At 39.4% G+C, this 18,666-nt stretch overlaps 2 protein-coding genes across 3 annotated transcripts; both read left to right on the top strand.

Annotated features, from left to right (window-relative positions):
• Positions 1 to 668: 668 nt before the first annotated feature.
• On the top strand, positions 669 to 2,784 carry LOC116250562 (putative UDP-rhamnose:rhamnosyltransferase 1). The gene has a single exon (XM_031624272.2). The coding sequence runs from the start codon at positions 1,129 to 1,131 to the stop codon at positions 2,635 to 2,637; it is 1,509 nt and encodes a 502-aa protein (XP_031480132.1). The 5' UTR covers positions 669 to 1,128; the 3' UTR covers positions 2,638 to 2,784.
• Positions 2,785 to 8,719: 5,935 nt separating this feature from the next.
• On the top strand, positions 8,720 to 17,221 carry LOC116251110 (serine hydroxymethyltransferase, mitochondrial). Of its 2 annotated transcripts, none has more exons than XM_031625188.2 (16): positions 8,720 to 8,951; positions 9,270 to 9,320; positions 9,522 to 9,608; positions 10,363 to 10,484; positions 10,671 to 10,747; positions 11,239 to 11,363; positions 12,441 to 12,533; positions 12,693 to 12,785; positions 12,905 to 13,102; positions 13,224 to 13,328; positions 14,306 to 14,371; positions 14,522 to 14,599; positions 15,345 to 15,456; positions 15,531 to 15,641; positions 16,295 to 16,463; positions 17,047 to 17,221. In XM_031625188.2, exons 1-15 carry the CDS (start codon positions 8,862 to 8,864, stop codon positions 16,441 to 16,443), a joined length of 1,557 nt encoding a protein of 518 aa, XP_031481048.1. In that variant the 5' UTR covers positions 8,720 to 8,861; the 3' UTR covers positions 16,444 to 16,463; positions 17,047 to 17,221. The 2 variants fall into 2 exon arrangements, with proteins under 2 accessions (XP_031481048.1, XP_031481047.1); XM_031625187.2 differs by having other exon boundaries at positions 8,721 to 8,951; positions 17,050 to 17,221.
• Positions 17,222 to 18,666: the final 1,445 nt, after the last annotated feature.

The following is an 18,666-nucleotide window of genomic DNA, read 5'->3' on the forward strand; positions in this document are numbered from 1 at the left end:
GGTCTTAAAAGAAGTGTCTATCCCCATCAATGAGATTGGTTTGTCGATAATTCTTGGCTCCACATTGAAATTTGAAACGGGGAATGCCCATATGAATCTAGGATTTTGAATGTTTTCCAAAGTACAAACTATTTTAACAATTTTTTTTTGTCAATACTGAAATAGGAATGGACTGCTTTGAGTTGATGAAATATCGAGACAAGTTGATGAAATATCGAGACAACTCAATTTGGCCGGTTGGGCTACATTTGTTGTGCTTGGATAGACCAAGCTTGATTTATGCAGTAGTTGCCTTTACTTGAATAAACAGTAATTGCTAGGCCAGGCATTTGTGCGCCAGGTGAAATATAATTGTTCAAAGTTTAAATTCTGTGTGAATGTGCTAATAGCAATTAAATTGAATCATAAGGGGTCGTTTGAAGCATAAACATTTTGTAAGTGTCCCACCAATTTGTCCAAAGAATGAAGTAGGTTTATGAAGTACTAGTTCTACTAGTATTGCATGAATTTACCATATTTTTTAAACAGATTAATAAAACAATTACAAAGTGTTCGCCACCAAACCACCCTTAAGAATTTTCCTTAATTAATCTGAAATACTATGTTGGTAACTGCCTTATTTGGATAGGAAGTTATGATCATATAACCTATAAAGCACTTGACATGTTTGAATATGATTGAATTTTAACTCCATAGGATTCTGTTTACTGAAATCAAAGACTATGGGACATTTTCAGTCGTAGAAGGTTAGAAAGAAAAGAATGAGAAAGTAAAACCCTATACTTGCAACTGCTAATCCCAGTAAACTCTGTTTCGGGAGTTGAGAAAAATGCTATTGTATATGCAATTATATAATTTATTTCACAGGGTGTCGTCTGGAGAGATTGAGAGAGAAAGAACCGACAAAACGGGAATTCGTTAAAAAAAATAGAGAGATGGATAGACAGGGTGTGAGCAGCTGGTTGAAGCCGAAAAGACATTGTAGCACATATAGAGGGAGAGAGAGAGATCGAGAGGGAAGGAGAGCGAGTAGCTTATTGACATTCTAGCACACACAGAGAAGGAGGGAAGGAGAGCGAGTAGCTTATTGACAGAGAAGGGGGGAGAGAGAGAGAGAGAGAGCTGATAATGGGTGAGAAACAGTGCCATGTTGTTATGGTTCCTTGGTTAGCCTTCGGCCATTTGATTCCCTTCCTGGAGCTCTCTAATGCCTTGGCAGCCAAAGGGATCAACATTTCCTTTCTTTGCACCCCAAGAAACATAGAAAAGCTTCGGCCGAAGATCCCCCGGCACCTCACTTCCCGCATCAATCTCTTGGGCTTCCCGTTGCCTCCTGTAGCTGGTTTGCTTGAAAACGCTGAGGCCACTTTTGATTTGGAGCAAGATGCTGTGCAGTACCTAAAGAAAGCCTACGATATGCTGCAAGAGCCGTTGGAGAAGCTGGTGAAGTCGACGTCCCCAGATTTGATTATATACGATTTCGCCGCTTACTGGGCTCCCCCGATCGCTCTCAAGTTGAGCGTCCCCTGCTCCTTCTACAGCGTCTTCACTGCTGGATCTACATGTATTACTCGTTATCTCTTAAAGCTCTCTGCCATAACCGGCAGACAGTCAACACCCGAAGATCTGTTACTTGCTAACTGTTTCAGTTTCCCGTCGCCCGTGAGGTACAAGCTGCACGAGGCGGTGCGGCTTTGCAGCGGCATAGGACACAATGCGTCTGGTGTCTCTGATGTAGAGCGCTTCGAATCGGCGTTCCGGGGATGCCAAAGCCTGCTTGTTAGGACTTGCATGGAGTTCGAAGGGGAATATGTTGCTGCCCTTCAAGAGATCTGCCAGAAACCTGTGATTCCCATCGGTATGCTCCCTGCAGCAGCAGTAGAAGAAGAAGCTTCAAGTGTATCGAGCCCTGAATGGGTTGCGTGCCTTAGGTGGCTAGATCAGCGAGATCCTAGATCCGTTGTGTTTGTGGCTTTCGGTACAGAGGCCAGGCTGAGCAAGGAGGAGATAGAAGCGATAGCGGCGGGGCTGGAGCTATCCAATCTACCCTTCTGCTGGATATTAAGGAGGCCGAGCCATGTTTCTGCTTCCAGCACTGCTGGTGGTGGCGGACCTGGCGGTAATGATAAAGAAGACGATGTTGATGATCCTCTGCCACCTGGTTTTCGAGACCGAACAGCACAACGAGGGTTCATTAGCATGAGCTGGGTGCCCCAAGTGAAGGTCTTAGCTCATGGGTCCATTGGCGCATGCCTTTACCATGCCGGGATGAGCTCCACCATGGAGGCCCTCCAGTTCGGTTTGCCTCTTGTTCTTTTGCCTATGGTGATCGACCAAGGGTTGGTAGCAAGACTATTGGTGGAGAAGAAGGTCGGCGTCGAGGTGGAGAGAGATGAGAAGGATGGGAGGTTCACTGGGCTTGAGGTTGCCAAGGCACTGAGGCTCGTCATGGTTGAAGATGAAGGGAAGATCATTCTAGAGAAAGCAAGGGAACTGAAGTCCAAATTCGATGACCAGGAACTGAATGATGGCTACATTAATAGGTTGGTTAAACTCATAAGGGGCCAAGGAAATGAAGAAGACGAAGAAAAGGCTTCAGCAAGTAATGAATTGAACTCAAAACCATCTACCCTTTAGAGGAGGAAGCCAGCTGGTTCTGGTGGTTGTGGTATGTAGCCTCGTACGCAACTGCAACTCTTTATCTCCCTCTCCAGATACGATTGAAGCTATGATTGAAAGGTTAGCTCTTACAGTGGAATAAAGGTCGAGCGTTTTTCTGTTTTTTCTGACTAGTCAAAAAACTTGCGATTGACACGATTTCCTTTCACCCTTTTTGCGCGCCTATCTTCCTGTGCAATTGTACCTTGGTCTCTCCATGAACATGCCATTAGTGTTATACGAGCATGTACTTGTTCTGAACAAAGCGACTTGCTCTTTTTCACTAGGAGCAATGTTGTGATTGATGCCATAAGGACCATTTTATGGACAATAATAAACTTCATCTGTTCCTCGAACTTGTGACTAAAAAATCTTTAGTATCTCTTTACCAAAAGTATCACCTTAATTTGCATGATAGAAGATCATGGTCATGGATCGCTTACTTAGTCTGGTCAGTTAAACATCAAATCACATGGACACCCCAATTTGCTCGTTTCATTTCCCCTTACAGTGTCTCCATGCCCTCAAAGGCATATCCATGTGCATGGAGCCACGGCTTTTCTTTCTGAATTGAAGGTGTTGTTATGATCCTTTCAGCAAGCTGAGGTTCTCTACTATGGGAAATTTTGGCTGGCAGAAATGTCAGGAAAACCTGAACTTTGGCGGCATCTACAAAGTGTCAAGGGGAGTCCATGGTCGGAGTCTTGACAAGCAAAGAAAATTTCACTTAATAGACCTGCTGTTTCTTCCCATGGAGAACCTAACAAAACAAAATAGTAAGTGCACATATAAAAGCGGCATGTTCAGACAGGTGGTTCCATGGGCTCTAAGCCTAACCAAGCCAGATGTGGTTAGGTATATACAACACCCTCCCACACCAACAGTCGTTGCAGCTTGATTCTAAAGCTGCAAGAAATGAAAGCATCAAAGTACTGTTGGGATTTGTTCAACATATGAAAAGCATAGGTATGTGGTGGTTACCTAATTTATGGGGCGCAAATGAACCCGCGAAACTTGTTTTTTCTGCCATCGATGCAGAGCTCCACCGTCGATGGGCTAAATGAGTCTGCCAATGCATCATCCACTAAGTAAGTCCAAATTAGGGATTTCACGTTTCTAATGCCAATGACAAACCATTCCGTCGATCATACACCGCACTGGAGCTTCCGACGCCGATGACCACCGTCGGATTTTCAGGATGCACCATTGACGGTAAAGCTCACTGTTGGATCTTCCCCTTTTATAGCAGCGATTGCCGAGTTCGCCGTCGGAGCTTGCTCTGGGAATTTCCTGGCTGCTGCGCTGCCTTCTTCAGACAGCACCAGCTGGTCGCGGCGTCGGCCTCCTACCTCAACCGTCGACACCACAAGTGAGGCATCGATGTCAACCGCTGTCTACTGATGCTACCGGTAGATGCCATCAATTAGCGTTCCCCCATTTTCTTGTATCGCGCTGAACTGAAGTCTCAGCATGTAACATGAAACATGACATGTAAATATTTTCTAGAAAATGTCCTCAAACGAAGTTTGTATCATCATCACCAAGGGCATTTACATGCTTCTTAGCATAAGCTAACAGATCTCTGCTAACATTTTTTTTTTGGATGAGGGAGAGGAAATCACACCACCCCAGTGAGCTTCTGCCTTCTCCTATCCCTCATTGTATAGGGCTCGAAACTGAGATTGGCTGTCTACCAGCTCCACTCTAGTCAACTCTTTCCCTCATTGGAGAAAATGTATGCAGACATTCTTGATACATTAAAATGTTCTATTGCTGCAAATTGAGTATAGGAAATGAGTTGGTCTAGATCTTGTTCTGGCGTAACCGGTCGTAAAGTAAGCATATTCAAGTTTTCTAAATGGAAATCGAAAGACAATTGCTTTATCCACATTCGAAAGAGCAACTGTAAAATGATTCCAGTGAAAAAACCCAGACAAATGAAACCAAAAACGATATAGAAGTAAGAGATAAATAAACACACACTTTAGGTGTATGAAGCGCACAGCGAGCAAGGAAAACGGCGATCATTGCTCAAACAATGATACAGACAGAATTAAACATGAGCGGGCTCATTCCATCCATCGCACGGTTCCAATATTGCTCTTTAGGGCGTGTTTGCAAAACTGGACTTAAAGCCCGAGCTTGGGGTGCGTTGGTCTGGAGACTGGTTATCAGAACTGAACTGAGTCAGGCTTTGAACAACCTTAATTTTACTACCATATACCATTGTGTACATTCACATGGGTGCATGCTTACACCCCAAAGCCTTGGATGAAAAGTGGAGGTTCCATCCTCTTCTGACTTCTTTTCTTTCAGTTTTGAGGATAAAAGTCTGCATGGCTGGACAATAAGTGCTTGATAAAAAGGTTGGTGTTTGTTTCAGCATTTGTAATCTAGACTTTCAAACACGCCGTCATGGTTAAAAAGCCCCTTTCTCGAGAACAATACCTTTGGGTCATGTGCAGATGTGAGACCTGGTGGAGAACATTTTACCAATATTGTCAAATGTGTTTCTAATGCGTCGAAAGAAATGCAGCACTTTTCTTACCAATGGATAAGTTGTCTCACCTGAGACATCCGATAAAATTGGAAAAATACCAATGGAAAAGTTGTTGGACAAGAGATTGTACGTCTAATTCATGCAATATTTCCTGCAGTCTTTTTTCCTCTCCTTATTTCTTCCTTTATCAGTTGTTACTGCAGGTGGTAAGACGGGTAACATCGGCGGCACCAGGAATTTTTCACTATAGTTTTAAAATTTTAACATGGGCTGAAATATTAATTTTTTAAAATTTTTATATAGATAAATGATTTTTTTTTTAAATTACACGTCTTTTTTTCAATGGACGCTTATGGGACGCGTCTATTGTAATTCTTCAAGATGCTACATAAATCTTCATTATCCTAACATATCAAATCATATCCTGAAAACCACAAGACCTGCATTCCTTAGCATATTGAAGCTTCTTAAAGTGTAGAAGAGTGATAATGTCTATGACATTAGAAATATATATGTACCGCTGTCGATGGTTTTGAAAAACTGCCCATGCTCCTTCAATCAGATTGCTCGTTGTAGCGAAGGTACCGTGAATGTAAGATTATAGCAGGGAAGTTATCAGCAGATAAGTATCGGCTCCATCTTGGAATTTCAAACAGGGCATGCCCATATAAATGTAGATTTATGTACCTTTTCAAGTATAAACTATCTTAATTTTATGCATGCTTTTTTAAAATATGAATGGACAGATTTGGATTGATTCATTATGAGAGGGACAGTCTAAGTCGGGCTGTACTCATGAGAAGGAGTTGTGGTTGGGCAGGGATAGACCAGGCTCCATTTATGCAGTGCTTCCCCTCTAGTTGAATAAACATTAATTGCTAAGGCCGTGGCTGGACCCCGTGAAATGTGATTGCTCAAACTTTGTGCAAAAAATGTTCCCTTAAAAAATGAATTCCAATGATTTCCTTCAGTAATCTGAAATTTATTTCATCTTAGTGGTTCAATATCTGTAAATTATAACTTTAAACTGCAGCAATATTTGGATAGAAAAGTATGGCCTTATAAATCTTTTAAATGTTGGTAGCATAATTGAAATTTTGACTCCACAGCAGTATTCTGTTGTTGAAGACCCTGCCAACAAAAGTTAAAAGGCTTGAGACTTTTTAAGTTCCTGCTATGCTTCAAATTATATATCGATACCTTTTTTTTTTTTCATTTTTTTAGAGTACGAGGCCTGCTTACGATACCTCCTACTATGCTTTAAATTGTATATCTGTGTTCTTCTTTTTGCAAAATAGGAAATTGATGTCTCGAAAGATCGAAACAACACCAACCCTCCTCCTCCCCTTAGGAACTTGAGATAAAATGCTATGTTTCAAAAATTTATACATTCTGAACTGTGAGAGAGAGGAGAAAAGAGAGAGAGAGAGAGAGCATGGATAAGGTGTGAGTGGCTGTTTGAAGCCGAAAGGACACGTGCCTTGTCTTAGTTATGAGACTCACATGAGCCTCAAAAGTTTCGGATTACGCTGAGGGGATGAAGACATTATGGTTTCATTCAACCTACGCCTCAAGTTCATTGAGAAATCCAAGAATTGAGATGAGTGAGGCTGCATTCCGCGCCCACCCAGCTCAGCCCACTTGGCTTAGGCTCGAGCCGCTTGGTCCAGCGCTTTTGGGTTATCATCCCCCCAGCCCGGACCAAGTGAGCCCAAAAAAACACATGCATACATTTAAGCATCTGTCTCGCGGCACGGGTCCATGCTGGATAGGTATAGAAGCTTGGGGGTGGGTTCTCGGAACCGAGCCAGACCGAGCCTACTTGCATGACAGCGGCTCGATCTCCGCTAGCTTCCAAGGTCGATGGGTGGGACCGAAGGCAGCGACGGGCCCTCCACAAACCAACCACAGGAGATGAGATGCGATGCTCATATATACCACACACACCCACTGCCCTCCATTGCTTCCCATCCCCTCTGGTTCGTCTTCATAAGGCCATAAATGTCAATTTCTCTCCAGGAAATAAGGAGTGTACTGTCCTGACGCCAGGGTGAAACTGCCCATAGATGCCTCATAAATTTCGCTTAGATCCTCGCTTATAACCAAAGCTAGTGAGGATGCAAATAAAACTTGTTATAAACTTATTTTCTCTAAATCTTTTCTTTCTCCCCTCTTTCCTCTTGTATTATCACTTAGAAACCAAACCCATTAAACCATATCTTCTTTCCTCTCACCTACTTTTTCTCTCTTTTTGCTCATTCCATTTACCATCTAACTGTATAGTTAGATGATCACTTGGAAGAGACATGTTCTTATTAGGCTGTACCCAAATCTAGCTGAGTAGAATAGAATGAACTTGACCAAAGACTTTGAGGACTATGTAAGGCTGCTGGATCTCTTGCTCACTACATTATGGTGTATATGTACTCTTAAGATATCTCCAAGAGAGTTGGTGCAACAGTTGGAAAAGGAGCTGTTAGGCAGTCAGTTTCCATTTCAAATTCTCGTGCAAAAAAAAAAGGCACCAATATGCAAATAGTGCATAGTAGGACTTCTACCTCTAGGCACCATAAAACAAGCATTGGGTAAATGAAGGCAAAAAGGAGGGCTCGGCCTTCACTCGAACAGTGGAAATATCCTACTGCATTTGGGTATCTACCCTTGAGACACTTTTCATTACATAGATTACTTTTACTTCATTGTACTAATGGCAATCAAATACATGATAGCAAAGCATAAGGAAAACAAGAGGAAAATCTCAATTCATTTGGAGTTATATGCACTCTAAACAAGGAAATTCAGTTCACAGATTGAAACTCCACGTTATACAGTTTTGCTAAGCGATGAATCGCGCTCATCAGCATCAAAAGTTTGTCATCTGGCTAAGGGGTTGGACATCAAACCTTCAAACCAAAATGCCAAAATTGCAAATAATCAAAGTTGCATCAAAAGTAAGGGACTGCCTAACCGCAACTTGCTTATCAAAGGGAAAAAAGAAGAAGGAAGAATTGATTCCCAACAATGATCTCCCACCTCCCAACCAATGGTTGGGAAAATTCCACAGAAGGAACCTTAATTTATACTTCATCCCACTCAGAAGGGGGGGGGGGGAGAGAGAGAGAGAGAGAGAGAGCCTGTTTCTGGATTGTAGGTTAATTGGATTTAGATTCAGGTGTAGGATTAGAATGATCAGCTCAAACCACATTCGTGAATCGTGTCCAACTAGTTCAAAATCTAGCGTTTGCGACTAAACAAATTTGCTGTCTTGAATTCGACCGACTTATTAATTACTGATCAATCCGTAGTTCAGATCTGACGAGACATTCTATCGGATCCGAATCGAGATTGGTTGCTTGGCGTTAGGAGCTGGTGTCCTTCAAACCTGTCGTCCGACGCCAACATCCAGACGGCGTTGTTGCCTTCGTCGGGCATTTACGAAGGCATGTCTGGAAATGGAGGACACTACGGGGAAACGGATCTCAAATCTTTCACACGTGAAATTCAGGAACGAACTAACAAAACTCCCCAACTCTTTTGGGTGGTTTTCAGAATTTAGAGGGAGCCACACTTACCTCTGTTTGTCTTTTTCTCCTTTATTTTCCCACCAACGCCCGCCATGAAATCTCAGAATCGATAGAAACAGTATACATAGAGAGAGAGAGAGAGAGAGAGAGAGAGAAGAAGAGAGAGAGGGAGAGAGGGAATGGCGATGGCAATGGCTGCTCTGCGGAGGCTCTCTACGTCGGCTAGGTCCTGCCGACAACCCGTTAACGGAGGCGCCGTTTACTATATGGTATCCTCTTCCTTTCTAGACTCTAGTATACCACCTATGCCATCTTAATTTGGTACCCGTTGCTCTCTCTTTCTCTTTGTATAACTAGTGGAGGGAATTGGTGCATGTTTTTTACGTATGAAATTTCGGTTTGCTTTATGACTACCATCCCGAGCTTTGATCAGAAGTCTCCACTTGTAGATTCACTCATTTCTAGTGTCATAAAGATCCTCGTTCACGATTATCTTTTCTTACTCTGGGTTTCTCATGTTTAATGACGGTAAATGTTTGTGTAGTGGATTACTTACGTTGTCGGTTGGCTATGCCTGTTTGTTGCAGTCATCTCTTCCCAACGAGGCTGTGTGCGAGAAGGAGAAACCTGGTGTTACGGTAAGATTTTCTTTTTTTCTTTTTAGGCGATTTTCGAGATTACTTAGAGCTTGATGGTCTAATTTTGAGTTAATCATGTTCTCTATACGCTGCTTGTTGATTCATGAAAGTCGAGTCGTCTATGGGAAGTTTTGTTTTTTGGGTTGCTGAATTGAAATCGTTAACAATTTATTTTCGTTCTTTTCGGGAATTGAATACCAGTGGCCAAAGCAACTTAATGCTCCACTTGAGGTGGTGGATCCGGAGATCGCAGATATTATCGAGCTGGAGAAAGCGAGGCAATGGAAGGTGACTAGGCCTTCGATTTTCATGATGTGCTGCTTATTCAATTCGTTTTCGTTTTTTTTTTTTTTGGTTGTTAAATTGCAATGTGTTAGGAGCTATTGAATTCTTCGAGACTCGTACATTTAATTTTCGGCTTCTTCAATCTGCCAACCGTGATGAGGCGAAGTCTGATTTATTCACCATTTATTAGGCTAGCTACTTTTACTGGTCTGGTATACCGTACCTGTATGGTTGGTATCTCTGTCCCCCTGGTGGTGAACGGACGTAGATAATAATGATCGTATTTGATTTAATAGGCAGCAAGAAATTGCATCTTGCTGCGGATTTGGGACAAACTTGAGGCTACTAGTATCAGATATCTCACTCTCTTTTTCTCCAAAAAACTAAACCACAGAGAGTAGAATTGTTGGAAGCATCTTCTTCAGATCCTTTCCTGCTATATTGTTCTTAAAACTGTGATGCTATGTTATGAACTCATGGCCGCAGAATGTTTGTTAGATGTCACCTTAAAATTTTTATAGGAACCTATTTTAGGACACTGGTTTCACGTTTGAGATGATCAGATGCACTTGATGTGAGAAAAAGTTTACTTTAGACAGGTCAATGCTATTTGCCTGTCTTCTTCTTTTTTCTGATTTTTCTTCAGATGCAACTTTGGCACACATTTAGTTTGATCTGTTAACTGATGATTATATATTATGAAGGATAGTACTTTGTGATTGGCAATTGATATCCTTCATGTTGACTGTCTATTCAGGGTCTTGAACTTATTCCGTCTGAGAATTTCACTTCTGTGTCAGTCATGCAAGCAGTTGGATCTATTATGACTAACAAATACAGTGAAGGCTATCCTGGTGCACGTTATTATGGTGGAAATGAGTAAGCCTGAAAAATCTTACTATTTTTCAACAGCTTTGTTACGGGATAGGTTCCAAAAACTTGTATTTACTTCAGTCTTTTTTCTATTTTATGTGCTCTAATAAAATCTATTGAATTTTCCTGTATTTAAAGAGAATATTATGCTTTTATAATGGTTGTGATATTTTGCATATTTTCTGCCTGTAGGTATATTGATATGGCAGAATCTCTATGTCAAAAGCGTGCACTAGAAGCATTTCGGTTGGATCCCAAGAAGTGGGGAGGTGGGTCCTCTGGTTCCTCCTCCTTTTTTCTCTTTAGCATTCTCAACTAAACCTTCTATGCAGCACCACAGTTTGCTTCATCTAAGACAACCTAGTCGGTTCAAGTCATCTGGAAGCTGTTGAAGCATGGTGTGTGATTGTTTGTGAAATGTAAAGATGCATCTAAAAATTCGTACATAAAAAGAAATTGAAGGATTCTGTCTTGTCTTCCTCTTTTAGGGCCTATGAAATTATTCTTTATCTTTTGCAAGCTTAAGTTCATATATAGTATGCTTATAAGCAATGTGTTCATGTCCGGACTAAAACTTCTTTGGTGTTTTTTAGTTTCTTCCAATTCTACTGAGGTATTCCTGAAGATTTTCAATTCAAAGTAGTAAATAGTTCTCAATCGGTTCTTAATGTCTTGTTCCCTATCTTTTTGTGAGCAGTATTAGACAATCTTGAATTGACTAATTTACTTTATTTTGATGTTGTTCTTCTATATTTTCCAGTAAATGTGCAGCCTTTGTCTGGATCTCCTTCAAACTTTCAAGTCTACACTGCTGTGCTTAAAGCCCATGACAGGATTATGGCACTTGATCTTCCTCATGGTGGACATCTTTCACATGGTTACCAGGTGCTTAGGTTTTTCAAACTTTATGTGCCTTCCACTTCCACTGTAAATCCTGTGTAGTGGATTGAATCTCAAATTTTGTCCTCAACATCATATAATACATCAAATGCTTACTTCTTGAGACTGGATTGTGTTAGCTATTAGATCTGAAGCATGTTTCTGTAAATTCTAGAGTGTGCATGTCTTGAATGCTGCTTTAAGATATTTGCAATGCCTCTAGAAGTACTGGTCTCTTCCCTCAAGTCATATTGATCTACTGTTCTTGACTTTCCTAATGTGTAGTTCTGTGTCTTAAAATAACTGTAATCTTTTTCTATAGATAAAGGAAAAATGATGTGGCAAGTAGATAATGACCAATCAAAGTCGGAAAATAATTATGCTTAAATTGGGTACTGAAGCACCTGAAGAGCTTATTTATCCAGATGCGATTTTCTCAAGAAGATATTGCCATCATAATGCTTTATCCACCCTGTTACTTAGTTTGTCATCTGCTCTTCAAAAGTAGTTCTCATTTTAGCATCTTGCTTTATCCTATCTTTGGATGATGAATCCATGTCCTGAATTATTTATGTTTTTCTTCGGCAACTGTTATATGGTTTAACTGGTGGTATTGGGAAGTCGTATGAGCTTTCGCTCAAGTTTATTTACTTGGAGAAAAGAACCTCTTTAGTGCTCTACAGGGAATGCCTTGCTATGGAAAAATCTTTACTTTATCGGGCGAGTGCATCCAATGTGTAAATCTTCATGTTACATGTTAGTCAACTCCAAAACATAGGACATCCTGAGTTTTAAGATAAAAGGTGATTATGGTATAGAATAATGTCACTAACTTGGTTGCAGTAAGTAAAAGCATGGATTTTCCCCTAGCCATTTGTCCTTTATCCCTTGAATGCAGATAAAATTGGACAGTGCATTATTGTGGCATTACAATGTAGAATGCCTCAGCACAGTATTCAAGTTTCAGTTATTTAGTTTCTTCTTGAACATTCAAAAGAAGGCTGGAAGCATATGTGTGGTTGAATTATTTGTGAACCCTATCATGATTTATGTTTCATATTAATGTGTTTGTTATTTGTCCAGACTGACACAAAGAAGATATCTGCTGTCTCCATATTTTTTGAGACAATGCCCTATCGGTTGGATGAGAGTACTGGCTATATTGATTATGACCAGGTACCTGATTCAGATTCTTCTTTAGAAGCTAAAAATTATAGTTATAGTGCTAATCGTTTTCCTGTTTTAGCTGGCTCATTGACTATTCTCTGGATATTGCAAACTAATACTTGTTAAGTATGGAATATCAGAGTCACATCAAACTTTTGCATTTTGCAGCTAGAAAAAAGTGCAGCTCTCTTTAGGCCAAAACTTATAGTTGCTGGTGCAAGTGCCTATGCACGCCTTTATGATTATGCACGGATTCGCAAGGTAAGGGTATTCTTTCCTGTTTTTAGTTCTTTGTCAATATAGTCATTCTTCATTCCTAACTTCTTCAGCATATTATCCTCAAAAATTTTTAAAATGTGTTTATTCATTAATTTCTGCAGGTCTGTGACAAGCAAAAGGCCATTCTCTTGGCTGACATGGCACACATTAGTGGTCTGGTTGCTGCAGGTGTTATTCCATCTCCTTTTGATTATGCAGATATTGTGACCACAACAACACACAAGTCACTCCGTGGGCCTCGTGGTGCCATGATCTTTTTCCGGAAGGGGGTTAAAGAGGTCAACAAACAAGGACAAGAGGTAAATGATACAACTATTTCCCTACCTTTTGGCTTAGTTTCAAGTTTTTTTGGCCCTTATGTGAATTGTCCTTTAGAGTCTACTTATATCATGTAAATCTTATTCTCTATCCTTCATGAAGGTGTTGTATGATTTTGAGGAGAAAATTAATGCAGCAGTCTTTCCTGGGCTTCAAGGTGGCCCACATAATCATACTATTACTGGCCTAGCAGTTGCCCTCAAACAGGTGTGCACAATTCCTTAGTGTGAAGCTTCATTTCCTTAAGCAGCTTATAGAAATAAGGTTGCACATTCTTTTTTTTTTTAAAAAAAAAATTAGATATGTTCTAGAATTTGGAAACATACTTGTATTCCCTGCCGTATATCATTTTTTGCTATACCCTAAGTCACATGGGGTACTTCAATAAGGTCCACATACCCGTGTCGCCGTATCCGTACCCAAAGTGGGTACGAATCTCCAAATAGCTGCTTAAGTTGCGTTGTCCTGATCAAATGGTCTTAGGTTGATGAAGCTTGTGGATGTTGGATTCCCTTATCCTTTATAAGAATTCTTATAATTGGGAACTTAGCGGTACCATCTGAGTATAACAAGTTGAATTGCATGTGTGGTAGTTTGACTGACAATAATAAACTATTTTTAGTACTGGAGTCTTCACTTTATTTTCAGTATTGTATTCTTGGTAATACATTAATATAACTAAAAGTTTCTTTGACACATAACCACAAATATTACGATGTTTTGGAATATATCATGATATTAACTAAAAAAGGGAAAATACCTCAATCTTTTTGTTTCATTGTTTTATTTCCTCTTGTTTTAGGTATTTAAAGTGACCTCCTAAATGCAATACAATACTTATTGCTTTATAATTTTAACTAAATGTTTTTTTATGTCTTCTTATTAATTTTTCATTTCTTGTATCTTTACCTGACATTTTTTTTTTTAAGAAACTCTGAGATTTTCCCAAGAAAAACAACTTTGCCAAAAAATACCCAAGAAAAACTTCACCAATAAAAACCTGAGAATGGTATTTGTTGCTATGCTTTGACAGTCCAATGTTTGGAAAAAATTATATGTAGTGCATCTCATCATTTTCTGATATGAAAAATATTAAACTGAAGATCTATTATTCAACAAGGCATTTGGTTTATTCCTGCATGGACAAATGCTGTCTCATCACTTCCTTATTGTTTGAAACACAGGCTACCACTCCTGAATACAAAGCCTACCAGGAACAAGTGCTCAGTAATTGCTCAAAATTTGCTGAGGTATGATGTATGCAATTGTGTTTCCTGCTACTTAATTGAAACTTCAACTTAGTATGTAATGTTTTTTTCCTTTTCTATTTTATGTCATTGTGGAATCTAAGACTCTTTGGCTGGGGAGATTTTCAATTTTATTAATTATTTCCTTTGCAGTGCTTACAAAACAAAGGTTATGAGCTTGTCTCTGGAGGAACTGAAAACCACCTTGTCTTGGTGAATCTGAAAAATAAGGTACGGGCCGTACGGCAGTCTAATACTCTTCTTACAAATGCTATTTTAGTTATGGAGCTTTTTCTAGCATGTTACTAAGTTCTCTGTTTACCTGACAATTTTCAAATTTCAACATGGGTGCTAGCTAATGCTCATATATGTTAATTTTACAAATAGTGTATTCATTATGCAATTTTTTGGACCTATAGAGTGTATCTTGCAATGGTAAAATTTGATTTAACTATGTCAGTCAAGTTAAAGGATAAAAAGCTCTACTAAATGCAGGACAAAGATAAACATCCAATGAAGACATTGGAAAGATTCTTTTTTTAAATGAATAGTTGACAGGTGCTGAAGTGCTATTGCAGTTGTATCTTATAGGTTGGAGAAATAATTTCATGGTTCCTTTTAAGTTTTAACAGCCCAACAACTTGTTGCTCTTTTAAGTTCCAGTTGAAACTTGATCTAAAATTTTATAGGTCACTGGAATATTTATACCTAGAACATAATTACCAGTCTTCACCTTTAAATTTCAGCTGAAACCTGATGTAACGTGAAATGTATAATCAATAATTATATGTTTACATTTAGAACATAATTCTACTGCTAGACCTTGTATGTTTCCAAGCTTTTGATTGATCATACAGGTTATATTCACAATGTAAGTAGAACTTTAAGACTCGCACCACGATATCTACTTATTTGAAGGAAATGTACAAACTGCTTCAATTTTGAAGAACTTAAGGATCTTTTCCTTGGTTTGCAGGGGATTGATGGTTCTAGAGTTGAAAAGGTGATGGAACTAGTTCATATTGCAGCCAACAAGAACACAGTTCCTGGTGATGTTTCTGCCATGGTCCCTGGTGGCATCAGGATGGGTAAGAATAAGACTGTAGATTGATCTCTTCTTTGGTTATCTGACTTTTTAACATATATCTGATCCTATGAGCAGGAACACCGGCCCTGACATCCAGAGGTTTCACTGAGGAGGATTTTGCTAAAGTAGCAGACTTTTTTGATGCTGCAGTCTCACTAGCTCTAAAGATCAAGGCGGAAACAAAAGGTTTGCAGCTTATATATCCTTCTAATATTTTTGTTACCTAAAATATGAATTGAATGATTGGCTGATGTTGCATTTATGTGGACAAGGTGCATTAGTGCAAAACCTCTTCCATAGTTTCATTAGAAATTTCATCCAGCCTTAGGTGGTGATAGAACTTTGACAGTCAAAGTGACACTTATTTGAATTCTCTTGTCACAAGTTCAGTTATGCTGTTTTTCTTTTCAATGCTTCAGAAGTTCAATAAGTGACTGCAATAGTAATAAATGCTTCTGTTTGTTTGCGGATAATGACTGGAAAGCCTTGCACACTGCATTTTGAATTGTTTTTCTGCCATGTTTTCTTGTTTCCGTTGGTTAATGGTACTCCTCGCAAAAAAGAATATGCTTTCCCTCTTTTGTTGTCATACTGGTGTACTGGCCATGTTTTACCTGCCAAACAATGGGTACTTGTGAGAACAACAATTTCAAACTTAATCTGGGTTATTCTACTGATGTCGTGTACGATCATTTTCCCCTCGCTGTGCCACAGCCACTTTGTCCTCTTAAAGTTGCAAGCTTCTACAGTTTTGATACAACAGTTTGATTCTTAAATTTGTTCTTTTGTGTGAGGGGAGTTGCTTATCACACGTTTGCTTACTATGGTTTTCTATGTAGGAACAAAGTTGAAGGACTTTTTGAACACTATCCAGACAAGTGCACATTTCCAATCAGAGATTCAGAAGCTCCGCTATGATGTTGAGGAGTATGCAAAGCAATTCCCTACAATTGGATTTGAAAAGGAAACAATGAAGTATAAGAACTGATGACAGCCTAATTACGCTAGGTATGTGGATCCTTCTGGAATGAGATCCCAATGTATTCAGCAATTACTTTGTGTTTTACCATATCTAGGGACTACCGTTTAATTTTTTATCTGGATATATATATATATATATATATAATTTATTTTTTTTGGGAAATGAAGTGTATAATTCAGGTCTTAAAGGGAAGATCTGAGACAAATCACTTGTAACGTAGCAAACTTCTCAGGTGTATGAGGATGAGTCGTGAGATCTGAATGTCGATTGTGGCCTGAGGATGTAGTGGGAATCACATTCATATTAATGAACTACCCTGGCCCCTGGGAAATATAACTAATAGCCTGCGAAAGAAATGAACTATGGAGAGGGACTCCACAGTAACTGACCATGTTTGAGCCGCTCTACAATAGCTTGGTCTAGCATTGCGTCCTTATTCTGAAATTTACTACAAACAGTTTCTCACTTAGAAACCATTTTTTTGGCAGCATGGTCATTTTTCATAACTGAAGCAACCGTCTATACAGTGCCATGCATGGGCTCCTCTTGATTATTTCCTGCATTTCCATGCTTTTATTCGTTCTGATTTGTTGTTAATTTCATGTGCAGCAGGATGAAAAGGTGCTCTTGGTGTGAGGGTTTCGAGTCCTGTTGATGCGGAAAGTTGTACGGGGAGGCAACTTGATCTACAGGCATATTTGTAAAAGCAACTGAACTTTCTTTGGAGCAACGATGCTGTTGGTTGCGTACCAAAGCCCAAATATCAATGTATCTCGTTGGATTATTTAGTGTCCTTTTATTGGTTCCAACTGCAACTTACATGAGAGAGAGAGAGAGAGAGAGAGGTGGGGGGCGGTGATGGTTGAGATTGAGGTAGATATAGAGAGAGAATTCTTCCTCTGCTCTATCTAAATGCTACAAGGAAAAAACAGTGCCCGTCAGAATCAAACAGGAGATGTGTCTCTTATCTCGTGCCCCTTGCCCAACAAGCTACACCATGTCCCTCGGTTGAGGGAGATAGAGAGGGAGTTTGCTATGATCTGCCAAAAGGTGGTAAACTATTGATGAAATGGTGCCATTGGATAATTCCATTTTCCTCGTGATGTATCTCTGGGTTGGAAAATAGAGTGCTCCTTTGGTGTAACCGTATTCTAAATTTGGGTGAACGAGTCGTGAGAGACTAACTCCACGCTGATTTCAAGTATAAAAACTGTAATTTGGTGAAAGAAGTCCAGACTTGTTCACTAGTACAATGATGAGAGAAGTAAAAACTACTTCACTACGTGTTTGATTGGTTTTAATACAGTGAAGATAGACAATCAAATATGGCCTAACACACCGTCAAATTGAGAAATGCTGTCGCTGCGGTGTGATATTTTGAAGCAGCCGTTCCAAAGCTCTTAAGAAGCAACTTTTTACAAACGCACTGGTGATATTAAAAATGCTTAAGATTAAATTTCTTTCATTTAACCACACGTTACGTGTAATTTAACACTGCAGATTATATATTTAGTGTAAAAGGACTAAAATACCCCTGATGGAAGACTCCTCTGCTATGACTGCAAAAGTGGAAGTTAGATAAAATTTCACCCTGTTAAATTGCTAAAATGCTCATTTGTAAAAAGGTGGTGGGAACATGCCTGATGCCTCCACATATTAAAGCATAACATGAGAAGTGCCTTTGCAAATTAAGCAATTAAATGCAATAACTAGAAATTTGAGCATCATCTTTCGTTGTTCCATCAAAACTTGTGCACGTTTCTGTAAAATTGAAATTTCCTAAATAAGACAAGGTTTTTAACAAATAAAACATGACTTTTGGAATACCTAAGAACTGTCGTATGTGTCCTGTACACTCCTAACGGGTTTAAGTATACCAATGTGGCTATATTTATAATTTGGCATCTCTCCTGAAGTACAAACATTCCAAACTTAGATTTTTCTTCCCTGTAGGGAAGAAAAAATTTTAAAGCTACGGATATAAATAAACTGTAAATGGACCCTTTAAAAGTTATGTGTTTAAATAAATGGTAAACGGATCCTTTAAATTGTCAGTTATTTTTTCAAATAACATTATAAGTAGAAGAACGTTGATAAGCATAAACTCCAGCTGAGTAATTCTAAGAGGGCCCAAAAAGAAAATAAATATGTTTTAATATTCTCTTGTTCTATAATAATTCCAAATGCCAATCAGTGAAAGTCAAAATGAGTCGATCACTTTTTTTTTCC

Source organism: Nymphaea colorata, chromosome 3 (genome assembly GCF_008831285.2).
Source record: "Nymphaea colorata isolate Beijing-Zhang1983 chromosome 3, ASM883128v2, whole genome shotgun sequence".
Lineage (NCBI taxonomy): Eukaryota > Viridiplantae > Streptophyta > Magnoliopsida > Nymphaeales > Nymphaeaceae > Nymphaea > Nymphaea colorata.

Coding starts and splice junctions, on each gene's coding strand:
- LOC116250562 (XM_031624272.2), top strand. CDS start 1,129: ATGGGTGAGAAACAGTGCCATGTTGTTATGGTTCCTTGGTTAGCCTTC.
- LOC116251110 (XM_031625188.2), top strand. CDS start 8,862: ATGGCGATGGCAATGGCTGCTCTGCGGAGGCTCTCTACGTCGGCTAGG. Junction 9,609..10,362: donor AGAAAGCGAGGCAATGGAAG/GTGACTAGGCCT, acceptor CTGTCTATTCAG/GGTCTTGAACTTATTCCGTC. Junction 13,103..13,223: donor TCAACAAACAAGGACAAGAG/GTAAATGATACA, acceptor TCCTTCATGAAG/GTGTTGTATGATTTTGAGGA.